Source organism: Paramisgurnus dabryanus, chromosome 3 (genome assembly GCF_030506205.2).
Source record: "Paramisgurnus dabryanus chromosome 3, PD_genome_1.1, whole genome shotgun sequence".
Lineage (NCBI taxonomy): Eukaryota > Metazoa > Chordata > Actinopteri > Cypriniformes > Cobitidae > Paramisgurnus > Paramisgurnus dabryanus.
The window spans coordinates 7,117,640-7,132,193 of NC_133339.1; the positions used below are offsets into that span (position 1 = coordinate 7,117,640).

The following is a 14,554-nucleotide window of genomic DNA, read 5'->3' on the forward strand; positions in this document are numbered from 1 at the left end:
TGGGATCATGCATTCATATATCACTCGAAATGTGTAATACATTTCCTATAGACGCTGCTCCAATATCTGTCTTTAATATGACTGAATGGTTGGGGTTAAAGGTGAAGGATGAAAGGTGAAAAGACTCACTTGCTGCTGAGGGATGGAGGGAGAGAGGAATCAGTGTGAAGGGTCGTCTGATCAGCCAAACCGTTTCCGCCCATGTTCATCTGGTTAGGGCCTGAATGTGTGACAGGGATTACACATGATAAAGGAGCACAATCTTACGTTTCATGCGATGAACTGTACTGCTTACAGATCACATCAGATGACACATTTTGGGATATATTAACTGTATTTCAACGTTTCTTTTCATCATTTAACAGACATGTTTATTAAATGGTTTAATATGATGGAAGATGAAGTTAATAATGAACAAGAAAGATTAAACTGTTCATAATATTTCAAAATAACCAATCAACCCATATTCAAGTTCATACCTAAATTCATGTTGCGCATCTGCTGGGTCTGCGTTGACTGCTGCCCTCCGACCTGTGTAGCCGGCTGGTTCCCATAAGGGAGGCCCAGTGCTGCGTAGGCCCTCTGCATGGAGCTGGGGTCTATGTGTGTGCCGCTGCTTATGGCCGGTGTAGCGGGCTGACTGGTGCCCACGGGGCCTAGAGAAGCCTGCATGCCAGCGTTGGGGGAGCTCAACATCGCTGCAATGACAAAACAAATATACATCAAAAAAATTTAAATAGCTGATTAACAGATGTGTTTCCATGAACGTTTTTACAGTAAAGTCAACACAAAATGTTTAAGTTTATGTAAAAAATTATTTTAAAATGCTAATGCCTTTCCATTAATTTCCTCTCATCCAACCACTGGTGATATCAAACAGCTATTTTTCATGCCAAAGGATGGAAAAAAGGTTAAGCCTGTTGATGAATATTCAATATTCAAATGTTAAATTATTATTTATTGTGATCATAATTAATAGTAAATGCAATATTTATTTTACGTTTTTATGGTAGTGCTATTGCTGCATTGCATTAAACACTCCCAAGTCACCGTTAAATTACAGTAACATCCTTACATTTGCTTTTTATTTTATTATTAAATTCATTAAATATTTTAAATACTAATTTTTTTGTAATATTCTATTAAAATGTAAATACAAGCAATCGAATTGTTTTAACTATACTAGATACACGTTGCATTTAAAGCAGTGGCAGAGAGCAGAACTGCACGAGAGACGGAGAGAACGTGCTTCTGTTGCCACTACAGGGGGATTTAAACGAGTCAGCTGTCGCCTGGCCAATCAGAGAGCAGGGCCTCCCTGTGCTCCACCCACTCAGATAAATGAGAGGTGGAGCCCCTCCCCCGCGGTGTCAGATTACAGGCCTGCTGCCTGCCGGAATTTGCTGCTCTTTCGTGCTTGCACACTGAGAGCGCTGCAGTGTCGGCTGACCTACAGGGGGCAGCACTCATCTGAAAAATCTCATCAAACTTCATACATCAGCAGAGGCTGCACACGCAACATTTAAACAATGACTATTGGGTAATTGCTATATAAAATTAAATAAAATTAAGATGAATTGAAGATGTAGTAAGCCTCATGAAACTCAAGTGTAACTACATTATAAATTACAAATGCATGTGGTAGTTTATAACAACATTAAAGGCCCACTGAAGTGCCTTGGAATGTGCAGAATTATTGGTGAAGACAACGAAACTATCGAGAAGACCCTCCCCTTTTTTTAAACAACCAATAGCGTTTTATATATGACACAGTCCAGCAAAGATGGCTGTGAAAAAGTGGGACGCTTCAGCATATAAAGAGCATTTGATTGAACAGGAATTTGATGAAAAGTTAAAGTGTAGGGTGATGTCGTAAAAAATTTACTTTTTTAATGCATGTGCCAAAATGTAGGTTTTGAATGCTTATATCTTCTGTATGACAATTGTATCAGTGTATTGGACCATAACAGTTTGGTTCCAAAACGATATAACTCAAATGATAAAAGTTTATTATTATTATCATCATCATCATGTTTTTTTTGTGCTACTTAATTGTATTTTTTTTAGTTACGAAGGCTTAAATCAAAACAAACCAACTGCAGTTTGATTGATATTAATTGGAATGCACAATCAAAAACCGAGATCTCGTTTTGAAACCAAAATTCATTTATTCTTAAACCTTATGTATTTAACGTATATATAATTTTTATTTAATGGGGGTTTTAAAAGATGAAAGTAAATTGCCATCCACAACCCGTTTTACTTCTGTAATGGGACATACTTTTCCATTTGAACTAAGAACTAAAAAGATGTAGGAGGTTTTTTTACATAGAATAGATGAGACTGATTCGATTTGGATTATAATACATAAGTAGCTGTATTGACTAACATTAACAAAGATTAAAGGAATATTCTTATATTATATTTTTATACGGTGGACTTTAGTGGACCTCAACAGTTTACACTTTCAATGCAGCTTCAAAGGGCTCTAAACGACTCCCAACAGAGCAATAAACGATAGCGTTTTTGGCCAATAAATAATCGTACTTTTTATCCACAATTCCTTATCTTGCACTAGCCATGTGGCGCGCTAGCGCTACCTTACGTATTCCGTAATCATGCCGAAAGGTCACGCATTACATATGTGAAACGCACACTTGCAGACTATTTTAAACAAGTAACTGACACAAAGACTCTGGACGGTCCTCTTTCTACACTTGTAAACGCTGGAGCGGTAGTTTCGCATATGTCATGCGCGACCTTTCGACGTGATAACATAATATGTAAAGTCACGCTGGCACGTCACGCGGCTAGTGCAAGACAAGAAATTGTGGTTAAAACGTACTGTTTTTATTTTGAGAAAATCCTGATTGTTTCTCTAGATAAGACCCTTATGTCACTGGAGTGGTAGTTTCGCATACGTCATGCGGGACCTTTCGACGTGATAACATTATATGTAAGGTCACGCTGACACATCACGTGTCTAGTGCAAAAAAAAGACATTTTTGGTTAAAAAGTAAAGACTTTTTATTTTTTGTGTGGGGCAAAAATCACGATTGTTTCGCTAGTTAAGACACTTATGCTACTGGAGCAGTAGTTTCGCAGACGTCATGCGGGATGCGAAATCACACGGCTTGTGAAAGACGAGAAATTGTGGTAAAAAAACAGTACAGTTTTTTTTGGCGGAAGTCACGATTGTTTCGATAGTTAAGATGCTTATGCTACTGAAGCGGTAGTTTCGCAGACGTCATGCGGGCCCTTTCGAAGTGATTACATTATATGAAAGGTCACGCTTGCGCATCACACGACTAGTGAAAGACGAGAAATTGTGGTTTAAAAAAGTAGGGATTTTCTTGGAGGAAATCACAATTGTTTCGCTATACAAGAACCTAATGCCACTCGAGCTGTAGTTTCTCATATGTCATGCGTGACGTGGCTTTTGTTTGGCTAGATTTATTGTTATGTTATCATGTTATTGTTTTATGGTGCTACTTAGCTGTATTTTTTAAGTTATAAAGGTTTAAATCAAAACAAACCAACTGCAGTTAAATTAATATTAATTGGAATGCACAACCAAAAAAAAACAAGATTTCTGTAAAAAAAAAAGGAGTTATCTCGATTTGCAACGCATCTCTTGAAATAAAACCTTATTGTAAAGTGTTATCATTTTTGTTTTTAGAGTGCCACATCTCCTGACAAATCACCATAAAAAAGCAAGATGACGGTAAACTTGTAAATACACCACCATGAATATTTTGAGACAATATCCCCGGCACAACCTGGTGTTTCGTGACAATCAGGTCAGTTAATGGCTATGTTTAAGGACTAAATGAGATACCTTTGGTTACCAAAACAAACCATTGCCCCAAACAAGTCGACATGAGCACAGTCCTTTCTGAAATAAGTCAATTTTGACCACTAGCATAACTAAAATGTTTCACAGAGTGATAATTTTAAATGCATGTTGACTTACGTTGCTGGTTTCTCTTGTCACTGGCGTTCTTGAGGGGCAAACAGACCGGGCAGTCATGTCGGGTGCAGTTTTTCCAGTGCGAGATTATCTGTCTAGACGAGGCGCAGTGAGCCACTGCAGAAGTGAACAAAAAATTTATATTCATAAATATATATCAATTAAACATGATGTGTAAATATTTCAAAAGGGGCTAATAACACTCCAGACTGGGCCATAACTGACATTTCCAAGTTATAAAAACTCATTAGTGTCATTGCTAAAAAAAAGTAAGGTGTGTGCACGTGTGAAGATGTGAAATTATGATGAGTACTGCTTCTGAAGTTTTATTAAAACATGTTTTACTGTAATTAAGCAATTGCTCCAGACATAATTATAATTAAATAAGGAGAATGCATTTAATTTACCTTGGCAAGATTTGCCTGCCTGGCAGTGGGTCATGTGGTTAAGTACGTTCTTCATGGTGCGACAGTGGGGCAACGCACACGTGTGCACATCGCCGTTAGCCTGGTCGCGCCGCTGGCACTTGTGGGCGTGAAGCAGCAGGACCAGCTGCTGCTGGATCAGCTTGCGCTTCTCTGGGTCGGCTGTGGGACCCCCCTGTCCCGGGACCATGCCCACAGTGGGCACCTGCTGCTGCAACTGAAGGAGAGAGATTGGATTAAACAGAAGCAATATTATTGCTGATTCACGGCGCGTTAAAGCAAAAAAAATAACATCCTTGGGGATAATGGAGGATAAGTTTATTGCAGTAGTTTTGACTCAAGATTTTAGTTTGGAAATGAAATACACAAAATACAAACTGACTTTAGGTGGTAGTCCATAATTTATTTCATAAAGCATACCACCGTGTAACAATTTTTAATAGGTTCAAACTTGGTTTATCCAATCAGATTTTAGTATCTGTTATATATATATATACAGTTTCTGTATATACTACCCATTTCTACCCATCATTACTTACTACAGGTATCTGTAGATATTACTTACCAAGTTGTTGTCTGATTAACTTTAATAAAAGCATCAATGTAGGGCTTCATAATCGATTGGTCGACTGGTTTTTTTTATTTTTTATTAATCGACTAATCGGATAAAACATAAATATTACTCAATTAAATTTTTCACTTATTATAGCTAGATAAGGTACTAAAATACGGTATTTACTAGTAAAAGTGTACTTTTAAAACTGAAAAAGCCACATACTACTACAGAGATCAACTACCATTATCTTTGCGATATTTCGTCAAACATCAAAAAACAAATAAACAAAATTTATTGATATGGTGAGGAAATTTTGCCACAGATTAATAAACTAATTTTAATCAACTTTAGACCTTGATGAGAATGAACATTATTCGTTATTAACAAATAAATAAGCCATTATAATATGAAGCGATTTACATGCGTTGTCACAGTAATAAAAGAGACACTTAATTTGTAGTTCATACCATTATTAAACACAACAACAAATAAACTAAAATAAACTCACTTATATTAAGGACGAAATTGAACCTTTATTAGCCAGCGTTTGTTCGCGCATTTTTGTGTTGACAACAAATTTCATTATCAATTTTATCGATAAGTTATTGCAGCCCATCAATGCGCAAATATAAAAATATTTTTTTCATATTTGTCAACTATTTGCTCCCAACAATTAAATTGTTAATGTTAAAAAGTATTAAGTATGCAAAATACAACAATCACATTATGCTGTGACGTGTATAGGTATATTTTCTGCTGTGATCATGTACCGTAAAACTTCAAATAATAGCCGAGTCCCAAATAGACGCCTGTCTCTTTTAGACGCCTGGTGTGACGACAGGTTTGGGTAAATAAACGCCTGTCTCAAATAAAGGCCTGGTCTGTTTTTTAGTTTCGGGTTGTATGTAATCTTCTGAAACACGTCAGATAGTCTGTTTAAGCCAGTTCTATGGTGCAGATTGAACACGCTAAAGTTTTTTTTTGCTTACCGGTAGATGTCACGTGACAGACGCAGTCGTTCCTTTACTCATCACTATGACAACACAACAAGCTTCGTCGCCAGGATTGAGGTGATGATGACAGTAGCGAAGTGGCAATCGAGAGAGTCTGGACTTTTCCCGGTGAGCCGGTAGTGTTTTGAGGCCGCTGATAATAGCCCGGCTTTCAGTCTTTTGTCATGCATGCACTCCCGCCCCACATTGTATTTCTCGCGCGGAAACACTATTTATCATATTTAATATCCTGCAGCGCCTAAAATGTATCTGGCCGCACTGCTCTCTCTCTCTATCAAGCCCGTCTTCCCTAGAGTTCTAGTCGAGCGAGCCAATACAAAAAAAAGAAAGAGGCTACACAATAGCCAATCAGAAAATAGCACAGTTGTATCTGGGTAAGATTTCACGCAACAACCAATAAAAAAACATATCATTGTTTGCTTTATTTATACTGCCAATAATTTAAGACTGTTGTTATTACACTAACTAATTTGTTAAACACATTCAAATTAAAAATAAAACGTAATATGTGGAAACCTCCTGCTGTCATGCTGGAACAATTAAATTAAAAGCCTGTCTCTTATAGACGCCTGTCTCTTTTAGACGCCTGGTGTGATGATAGGTTTGGGAAAATAAAAGCCCGGGCTATTATTTGAAGTTTTACGGTAAGCACATTTTCTGCGTGTTACCAAAAAGCCAATTAGCTATACTAAAAAAATTAAGAGAAGCTGATCACATATATGATGTGCGGAAGCAAAAAAGGCCCTGAAGTGCTTTGGACTGAACTGGAGCCAGTTGTGGAGGGAGGGTGGTTACTCACCAGATTTGGCACGCTGGAAGCACCCTTCAGGGTGGACTGGAGGCTGTTGGAGAGAACCGCTTTGTTCTGGAGCTGCGCGTTTAGTCCACCGCTGGTCATCTGCTGCACCGAACCCTGCCCGTACTGCTGCCCGAATGAGCCGTTTGCATTCGCAAGACCCATCTATGGAGAAGGGGGGTAAAACAAAAGGTAGACTGAGAATTTATATGCATTTGTTTTATCAGTCTTAAGACAAAGTAAATTAATTAAGTGAGAAATCACATTATGACTTTAATTCAGGGTCTGAGATTAACATCCACCAGGCACCGAATGTGGCTCAATATTAAACAACCAAGTGTATTATTTATTTATACACAGCAGTCAAGACTTTCACATCCGTATCTTCAGTACGGATTCATTTTAAACCAAAAAACTTTCATAAAAACTAATTCACTCACAACCATGTCACCCAAGATGCATGTTTTTTTTTTTTTTTTGTTTAATCGAGAAGAAATTAAGTTTTTTGAGGAAAACATTACAGGATTTATATCCATATAGTGGACTTTGATGGACCTTAACAGTTTAAGGTTTCAATACAGTTTAATATTGCGGTTTTAATGCAGCTTCAAAGGTCTTCAAACTAGGGCTGCAACGATTAATTAAACGATTAAAAATGCCTCTGAAATCGATTCAGAACTGAAGCACAGCTTCTGCGTGTACTACGGAATTTGGTCCTTATCAATCTAAAATCATTATGAGTTGGAGTCGTTTATAATGTTCATTTATCATGAAAATACCTGAAACAATTTGAAGAACAGCGATATAAATATTCCTATAGACATCTCCTGGAATAGCATTTGTAATGCTACTTCTTATGTGGCACAAAGGGAGTTTCTGCCCGAGAGCGCCCCCTGGCTTTGGAATGTGCCGGGATTTCACCGTAATTCATTCAAATTCATTCACTGAGAAAACGCACATTTGCACGATTAATCGTTGCAGCCCTACTACAAACAATCCCAACCCAGGCATAAGGGTCTTATATCTCATCTCGTCTTGCACTAGCCGAGTGACGATCCAGCACGACCTTGCGTATTACACAATCATGTCGAAAGGTCACATGGTACATGTGTGAAAAGCAAGCTTGTGGACAATTTAAAACAACAAACTGACACAAAGACATTAATAGTATCGTTCCACATACAACAACGTTGGAATGGTCCTTTATTCCACAGTTGTAAACACTGGGTCACTCATGCGTGACCTTTCGATGTGATTATGTAATATACAAAAGGTTGCGCTGGCGCATCACGCTGTTAGTGCAGGGCTCAAAATTAACTTTTTTATTTGGTAGCACTGATGCTCCCAACTTTAAAGAGTTAGGAGCACCAGCAAAAATTTAGGCGCATCCATCCAAAAATTTAAAGGCACCAAAACTACAATGTATATGTTAATAGATTTATTTTATTAAAAATAAAACGCCACCATACCCAGCATTTAAAATTTGGTCTTCTATTTATTTTATTTTTTTGCTGCATAGATTCCAAAATTAATACCCAAATGCTGTTGAAATAGTATAGCAATAATAATTTAACAATTACAGGTAAAATGATTAAGATTACCATAGGAAATATAGCAAACACGTAAAACACTGATTAACATTACAAAACTGACCTTAAAATAGAAGGCTAATATATTGGTATTTTAACTGCATTACCAGGATGCTATTACTACTAAATAGGCAATGTTTTAAAAAATACTATAAAAACATACCATCATTGTCGTGTTCCACATCAACATGGACCACAAGGATGTTTGTCGGATGTCCATTCACCAGCGCATGCGCACGTACACTATCAAACACTCTGACAGACAGGTCGGTGTCTCCATCAATAATGAACACATTTATCATGACACTACTTGTGTTTTTGGCACTTTCGCCATGTTTAAGCAAGGTCTGGCGCTTAAAATGTTTTGATTCCGCCACCAACGGCGTTTTACAGGATTTACAGTAAACACAGTAAGTTACATCGAGCCATTCTCATAGCGGAGACACTCGTAATCTTTAAACCACTCTCTCCGAAAGGTTTAACGTCAAGTCTTATTTTCCAGTGGTGGAGTCGCAATTGAATCCGGATCGTCGTCATTAATTAGTCTCGTTCTCGTCACGCTCGTGGTTCGTCTTTCACATTTTCGCGCTTCACGTACCAACGTAGCACGGCAACAAGGAATGACTGACGCTCATATTAGCCAATCTGCGGTCTTCATTAAAACGTAAGAACTTAATGGTGAAATTTGATTGGTTATGTAACGTTGGAGAGAACACTGAACCTGGGACAGCAGCACGCAGCATCACAATCTAAATCAAGTCGCACCACACAACAAAAAGGGCAGTCGCACAAATGCTCCCAAATATATTTTAAGGTCGCACAGATTAAATTTCGGTCGCATATGCGACCAAAATAGTCGCAATTTTTGAGCCCTGTAGTGCAAGACTAGAAGTTGTAATTAAAAAGTACTTCTATTTTTGAAAAAAAAGATGATAGTTATGCTAGAGAAGACCCATATGCCTTAGTGGGAACTAGGGATGCTCCGATCAGGGTTTTTGCAGGCCGATACCGATCACCGATTTGTTGTCTTCGTGATCGGCCGATACCAATGCCGATACCGATTTTTCAAGCTGATATGCAAGCTTTTTGATGACTGTTACTGTTAACATTTTTTCAAGATAAAGTAATAACACAGATGTTGCCTTTGTTATATTACTTGCAGTAATTAGGTTTATTATTGTTTTAATAGAGAATCAAAAAATTTGCACAACAAATATTTCTTCTGCAAAGAGAAATTTAATATGCCTTTAAAAAGTCTTATGTCTGTTAAAAGTGATAAAAATAAAACACTTCACAGTCTAAACTGTATGAATTAAACATACACGCATTCGTATGAAGTATAACAGTTATTTAGTGAAGAGCAGAAAGTGATTTTATTGAGAGATGAATTAGGATACTGTAGCTTTAAGACGTGAGAGAGATCACTCCGTTCACGTGCACTGATGACTGAGGCTTCTGTGTGTGCATGCGCCGGATGTACGGGGACGAGAGCAGCTGTGAGGAAAATGAAAGTTTAAACGCTCAAACTTTAAAACGCATGCAAATAATAAACTTTTGGCATGAGGATGCAATTATCCGCGATAGATGTGTGTTGTATACGCTGTTTGATGGGGATGTGAAGACGCGTCGCGCTGTTGATCAGATCGCGTCCTCATAGAAAATACGCTTATCTCTGCAAACGCAAAGAGAGGAATGCAAATCTGCATGTCACACACGAGCGATGGGTTATAAAAATGCTCGCATTGCATAAAAATGGTCTCTTAACTGCAGCCGCATTCAGGAACCCTATGTTGACAAAGGTAAACAGAAAGATCGGTTTAGGAGATCGGCAAATTTAGCGAGGACCGATCGAGTCATTTAATGACGTTATCGGCCGATACCGATCGGCCGCCGATCGATCGGAGCATCCCTAGTGGGAACATTTAGAGCTCTTTGAAGCTGTATTGAAACTGTTGAGGTCTAACGATTCATTTTGTCAGTCCGATTCAACTTCGATCCGATTCGATTCTCGATTATCTCCCCATTAATTAACTAATAGCAAGTTATACATGTTGATTTACATATCTGAATGTAAACATTTCAATATATCTTTATTGCTCTTAAAATTTCAAAATAAAAAAAGACTATACAAGTGCAAAATAATGCATTCTTAGACAGAGGTAGCATTCAATAAAGCATTTGCAGTGCATACTGTGCAGTTAAGTAACCGTATAAAAATCTCAAGTTCAAATTACTTTATTTTACATGCATTTATGAGCAAAACCTCTTCAGTGTGCCTTTTGATGGTCTGTGTAATTTTTATAACTAGATTTGTTTAATCCACATTGTTTTCGTGCTGTTCTAGTCCATGTAATGACAGATATAAACACAATTATAGACTTAAGAAGCACATATATTATTAAATGTCTTTCTCTTAAGTTTGTTAAGATAGATTAGGACTCATTTACTGCTGGACAGAGAGTGAATGAAAGCGCAGTCTTCTGGCAACAGTGACATATTTCATTGCTTTCTGTTAAATTGCTCAAATGACTGTTTAAAACACACTTGGCATCACATTCATGATTTTATGGTAAAATGACACTTTTTCGCGTAAATCCACAAGCATTTAAACCATAAACAAAGCACTTTCACTTTAATTGAGCGTGAGCAGCGCAGCAGAACCACGCAGAAACGATTGCAGCACTGTTGCTACAGAGCCGCCCAAGTATTTGCGGCTGGCTCCGACCTCCGTTTATATCCGTTTCGAGCCGCGAGCTCGCGCTGCTTATGCAGCGGGGTGCATGCTTGTTAACATGGGCGCTGAGAAAACCGCGCGGCCGCAGCCACTGCTCACCCTTGCTGTGTGAAACCGGCGTGGACTGAAGCAACTTGCGTTGCTACTACTGCGCCGCCTTTTTGGGTCTGACGAATCGACGCGCATATTTTGCGTCGACGTATTTTTTGCGTCGCCGTCGTCGATTACGTCGACGCGTTGTCCCAGCCCTAATTGATACTATTTGCATTTCTGGAGTTTTCAAAACAACCGCTTGCTTAACGTTACTGACCACCATGTTCATTGTTTTAATGTCCTTCCACCTCGCGCGAAAGCCAGTGATCTAATCGTGGCACGCCTAATTCAACGACGCGGCAAGTTTAAGTTATTAATCAATAAATCGATCCTCTGAGTTACGGATCAATCTTTAGAAAATAATATGAAAATCGATTCAGAATCGGTGAATTGATTTTTTCAACACAGCCCTAAATGTTACATAAAGTCTCAGCACATTGTCCCAGTTTGGTGCAACTTATTTAATTTCACACAATAAGATGTTTATGTTGAATTCAGTCCGTATTTTCGGTCTGCCTGAAACACTTTACAAACACTAAAACTGCTTGTTCAAGCCTTCACCTTAAATTAAAAATTTTAAGCAGATGCCACAAATTAAGTCTGTACAGTAAAGCCTTTGGAAAATTTGAATGAACACACCTCTAGTTTGTTAATATGTGGAGTGTGTAACTATTACCATCAGACATTAAAAATTAGTAAAAATTCTAGCAATTAACCAGCAGAAACCTGGTAAACAGAAGCTGTGCAGGTGGATGAACCCGCTGAGATATTTACACAGAGCTGTACGCTATAACAATGTAAGCAGCAATGCTTTTGACGGCATCAGATGAGAGCAGCTCCAGCGATCTGAAGCCCATCCCCCAGTGCAACAGCACGGACCCTCGCATTCGCTAATGCAGGCCTGCAGCCATTAGCGCTGTGCACTCCGCTGCTTAACGTGCCTCAGTGAGGAACTCCCTGTCCTGATCAGTAAATCTCTCTGTGTCTTCCATTGGGTCTTAACCAGGAGTGAATCCTCTCTTTTAAGATAAATTACCTACATCACCTTAAGCCCAATTTATACTTCTGCATCGATTGTACACCGTAGCCTAGGCAAGAACCCTATGGCTTAGCCTGATGCACACCTCTCCAAAAATTTAACAGCAAACGTTGTGATTGATCTGCCAGAACCCCAGGTAAAAAAAATGTGTGTCGCATTTCCCACATACGCAGTTCCAAATGCGACCGTAAAAACAAAAGTTGAGGAGCGATATTTAACAACAAGCTTCTCCAACAACGTACACCACAAGCTGCTGCTTTCTTTGGCTTTTGCTTTGATAATGTAACATGCCCGTAGATATTGCCTACTAGCGATCTGCATATGTAATTGCACATCAACGCGAACAATAACGCACAAGTATAAATGAAAGCTGACACAGAGGATACACCGTAGGTTCTACGCAGAACTATAAATCAAGCTTTAGTCGAGAGATTTCGCCCATTTTACAAATATGCAACAATGCTAGTTGTTTGATAAGTTTGTTACATCACACTCGCATTACTGTGGCAGTGGGCAGTATGAATAAAGAAATAGATGTTTGTAACAATACGAATTACCTTTGCTAAAAAATTAACAGCGGCAACAAAACTGTGTCAATAATTAATGTTATGCTATGATGTTTTTGGATAATCCGAGAGAATGAAATAATTTACAATGGAAGGAATTAACTTTATTGTCTTACCCATTTTTAAGCTATTGGACACAAAACCAAATTATAGACGGTTTCAGCAGTAACAACATAAACAAACGGCTTTCTTGGAACATGCGTAGCTTCCAGTAAACACCACAACAAAACAATGACAACAAAGTACTTTTAGAGTAGTTTATTTCCGATAACAAGCTAAATAAACAACATATCTTCGTTCATATCATAGCTAAAGCATATCAAAAACTACACTTAGCTAATGTTACAGTGTAAAATAGTATTGTATACATTATATAGTACACAAGTATTTGTAGGTATTTGTTCCAGAGTTCAGTTTAGACACTAGTCAAACTAGGGGTGTAACTGTATGTGTTTTCGTACCAGACCGTTTCAGTACAGGGCTTTCGCCACGGTGCACATGTGCACCGAATGGCCGAATGCAATCTTTTGTGTGCGGAACATAGGTCTATTTTCGTGTTTCCACAAACAAAATTATTTAGTTGGATATTCGATTGATTATTGATGTAAACGTTTACAGGGCCACGTACATGTCGCGTCTAAAAGCGTGTGTTTCGTTCTTTCAAAAGTGGGTGAGCTTGCGCGTCTTTCGTTGCTACGCAATCATGAGCTGCGCTTTGTGTCAGCGAGAATAACGGAATGTGTGATCAGATTTTTCATCTGCACCTCATGTCAATCATATTATTGTCACAATGCGATCAGTTAATCTGGTCGGGACAGAGAAGAGCTGTAACCCAGGCTTATTCAGCTGTTACTGAGCTGCGGAGGGATTCGTTAGTTTAAGTCACAGCTTACATTGGCAACACAAGCAAAGATTAGGATAAATGTGCAAAAAATAAAAGACGGCTATGTATGCAACTCACTCATCTCAATATGAGTGTATAATAAGTATATCATCATGTTGCTTGCTATGCTGTTACACATAGAGCAGTAATATTATTTTTATACAGAGATGGTGCATAACCCATTCAATACTTGGGGCCCTATAATTTGGCTTATTAACACGGAATCTAGTATTAACGCGGAATTTTACATATTTTGAATAAAATTATGTTTTTGTGTGGGAGACGAATGTATTTCTGGGGGAAATGCAGTCCGGGGGAAGTAAATCTGGGCGACACACCCCCTCCCGTCGTTTCAGATCCCCTCCAAAACACTGAAACCATGGCGAAGTGGCTCTCCACGACTCTGCTTTCGTCAGCAAAAAAATCAAGAAATTCGACGCTAAGCACTTAGTTCCGTGCAGTTCTCACATGACTTTATGTGACCAGAGAACTGTTATTTTGTAAGCTCGCATTTAAAATATAATCATCTGCATCATGGCGCCGCTCCCTGTCTCTCTTTTGAGCTGCGCGCTCATGCTGTCCTAAGTCAGATCACTATCCTGTGAATGTTTGTAAAGTTATATGCATTTCAAGCGACCATGTATAAAATATGGATCGCGTTCCGCTGGACCGATGTGTTTAAGGCACTTATGAAGGCACCACTGCTTTGACACCTTGTTGTAGCCTTCTGCAACAACACTAAACAATGCATTGAATTGAATTGAATTGAATGGAGTCATAAATTTATTCAGGAATTGAATTTGTTAGTTTATTGCAAGGTTTTAGTAGAAAAAGTTTAAGAGAAGGTTAAGAAAAGATTTACCTACTTTTCGTATGTTCGTGAATGTGGG

General features: G+C 38.4%; 1 protein-coding gene across 2 annotated transcripts in view; it reads right to left on the reverse strand.

Annotated features, from left to right (window-relative positions):
* Nucleotides 1-14,554, reverse strand: part of crebbpb (CREB binding protein b) — a 42,653-nt gene that overhangs the window by 14,248 nt on the left and 13,851 nt on the right. For both annotated transcript variants that reach the window (XM_065253131.2, XM_065253130.2), the window contains exons 3-7: nucleotides 6,764-6,925; nucleotides 4,378-4,612; nucleotides 3,974-4,087; nucleotides 480-698; nucleotides 130-220 (exon numbers count right to left, since the gene is read on the reverse strand). In XM_065253131.2, coding sequence (XP_065109203.1) covers nucleotides 130-220; nucleotides 480-698; nucleotides 3,974-4,087; nucleotides 4,378-4,612; nucleotides 6,764-6,925 — 821 coding nt within the window. The remainder of the gene's footprint in view (nucleotides 1-129; nucleotides 221-479; nucleotides 699-3,973; nucleotides 4,088-4,377; nucleotides 4,613-6,763; nucleotides 6,926-14,554) is intronic.